This window comes from Nanorana parkeri, unplaced genomic scaffold, assembly GCF_000935625.1.
Source record: "Nanorana parkeri isolate BGI_ZX_2015 unplaced genomic scaffold, ASM93562v1 scaffold4116, whole genome shotgun sequence".
In the NCBI taxonomy this organism is placed as follows: domain Eukaryota; kingdom Metazoa; phylum Chordata; class Amphibia; order Anura; family Dicroglossidae; genus Nanorana; species Nanorana parkeri.
In genome coordinates, this window is record NW_017310383.1 from 19,381 (window position 1) to 20,580 (window position 1,200).

The window sequence follows — 1,200 nt, forward strand, 5'->3', positions numbered from 1 at the left end:
CCCACAATGACATCATCTCCCGTCTCTGCCTTCCCCTTCCCCCACAATGACATCATCTCCCGTCTCTGCCTTCCCCCACAATGACATCATCTCCCGTCTCTGCCTTCCCCTTCCCCCACAATGACATCATCTCCCGTCTCTGCCTTCTCCCACAATGACATCATCTCCCGTCTCTGCCTTCCCCTTCCCCCACAATGACATCATCTCCCGTCTCTGCCTTCCCCTTCCCCCACAATGACATTGGGGCAGGGGCAGGGGCAGAAGGTGAGGGGTATACATGAGCACATATTGCCCCTGTATAGGAATTTGGGGTGACCAGGACATGAAGAACGTCTGGCCAGAGGCCCCCTCACTGCATTGGCCTCATGGCACCTTGGTGGAGGATTCTGGGTAATTTGCATCTTCTCCACCATGTGACAGGAATGAAGCTACAACCAACTCTACATAAGGACCGATCTGAGACCCCGCCCCCCACATAGTCTCCGCCTCTCTCTGGCCTTATACTCGCGTAATGTGCCGGGAAACATCTCGCTTCATCACCTGAGAACCTGGGCGGGGCAAATCCTGGAGGCATCTCATAGGTTGAAGGATGTCGCTGAGGCGGGGTCCAGTCCGTGTACCGCGGCATGGGAAGCTGGGCTTCTGGAACCGGAGAGGCTGACCGGGTTCCCATGGTGTAGTCATAGGAGCCGGAGGACAGACGGGATGAGGATGTGGAGACAGGCCGGTCGTAGTACTGGGGGCGGGGGGACGATGGACCGCCCCTGGGGGACGATGGACGGCCCCTGGGGGACCGGGGTGGGTTGGACAGGTATGGGTCTGAATTGTCGGAGGGGAGGGACCTTCTGGTCACATTGGGGGAGGAGGTGAGCGACAGGACGGGAATGGTGCTGCTAGAAGTGACAGTCGGTGGTGCCGTCATGGGGACAAAGGGGGAGGAGTCCTGTGTGTGCGGCCAATTAGATGGCTGAGGTGATGTTGTGGCCATCGATGAAGAGGAGTGACTCCGGCGTACGAGGGACGGTGACAGCGAGGGGGCGGAGTTCTGGAAAACTTCCAAGTACTGCGGAAGAGAAGAGAGGTCAGCCCGGAGCCGTCCCAATGTTCTGCACCCCCCCGACCCTCAGAGACACCCCCCCGTACGTACCTCCCCCTTGCCGGGCCCCGTGGGCGACCGCCCCCTCTCCCGGCCCCGCCTCA

General features: G+C 60.2%; 1 protein-coding gene across 1 annotated transcript in view; it reads right to left on the reverse strand.

The window, feature by feature from the left end:
- LOC108803739 (relA-associated inhibitor-like) overlaps positions 1-949 on the reverse strand; it is a 13,711-nt gene extending 12,762 nt beyond the window's left edge. The window contains exon 1 of the mRNA XM_018575554.1: positions 505-949. Coding sequence (XP_018431056.1) covers positions 505-922 — 418 coding nt within the window. The 5' untranslated portion in view covers positions 923-949. The remainder of the gene's footprint in view (positions 1-504) is intronic.
- Between the last annotated feature and the right edge of the window lie 251 nt (positions 950-1,200).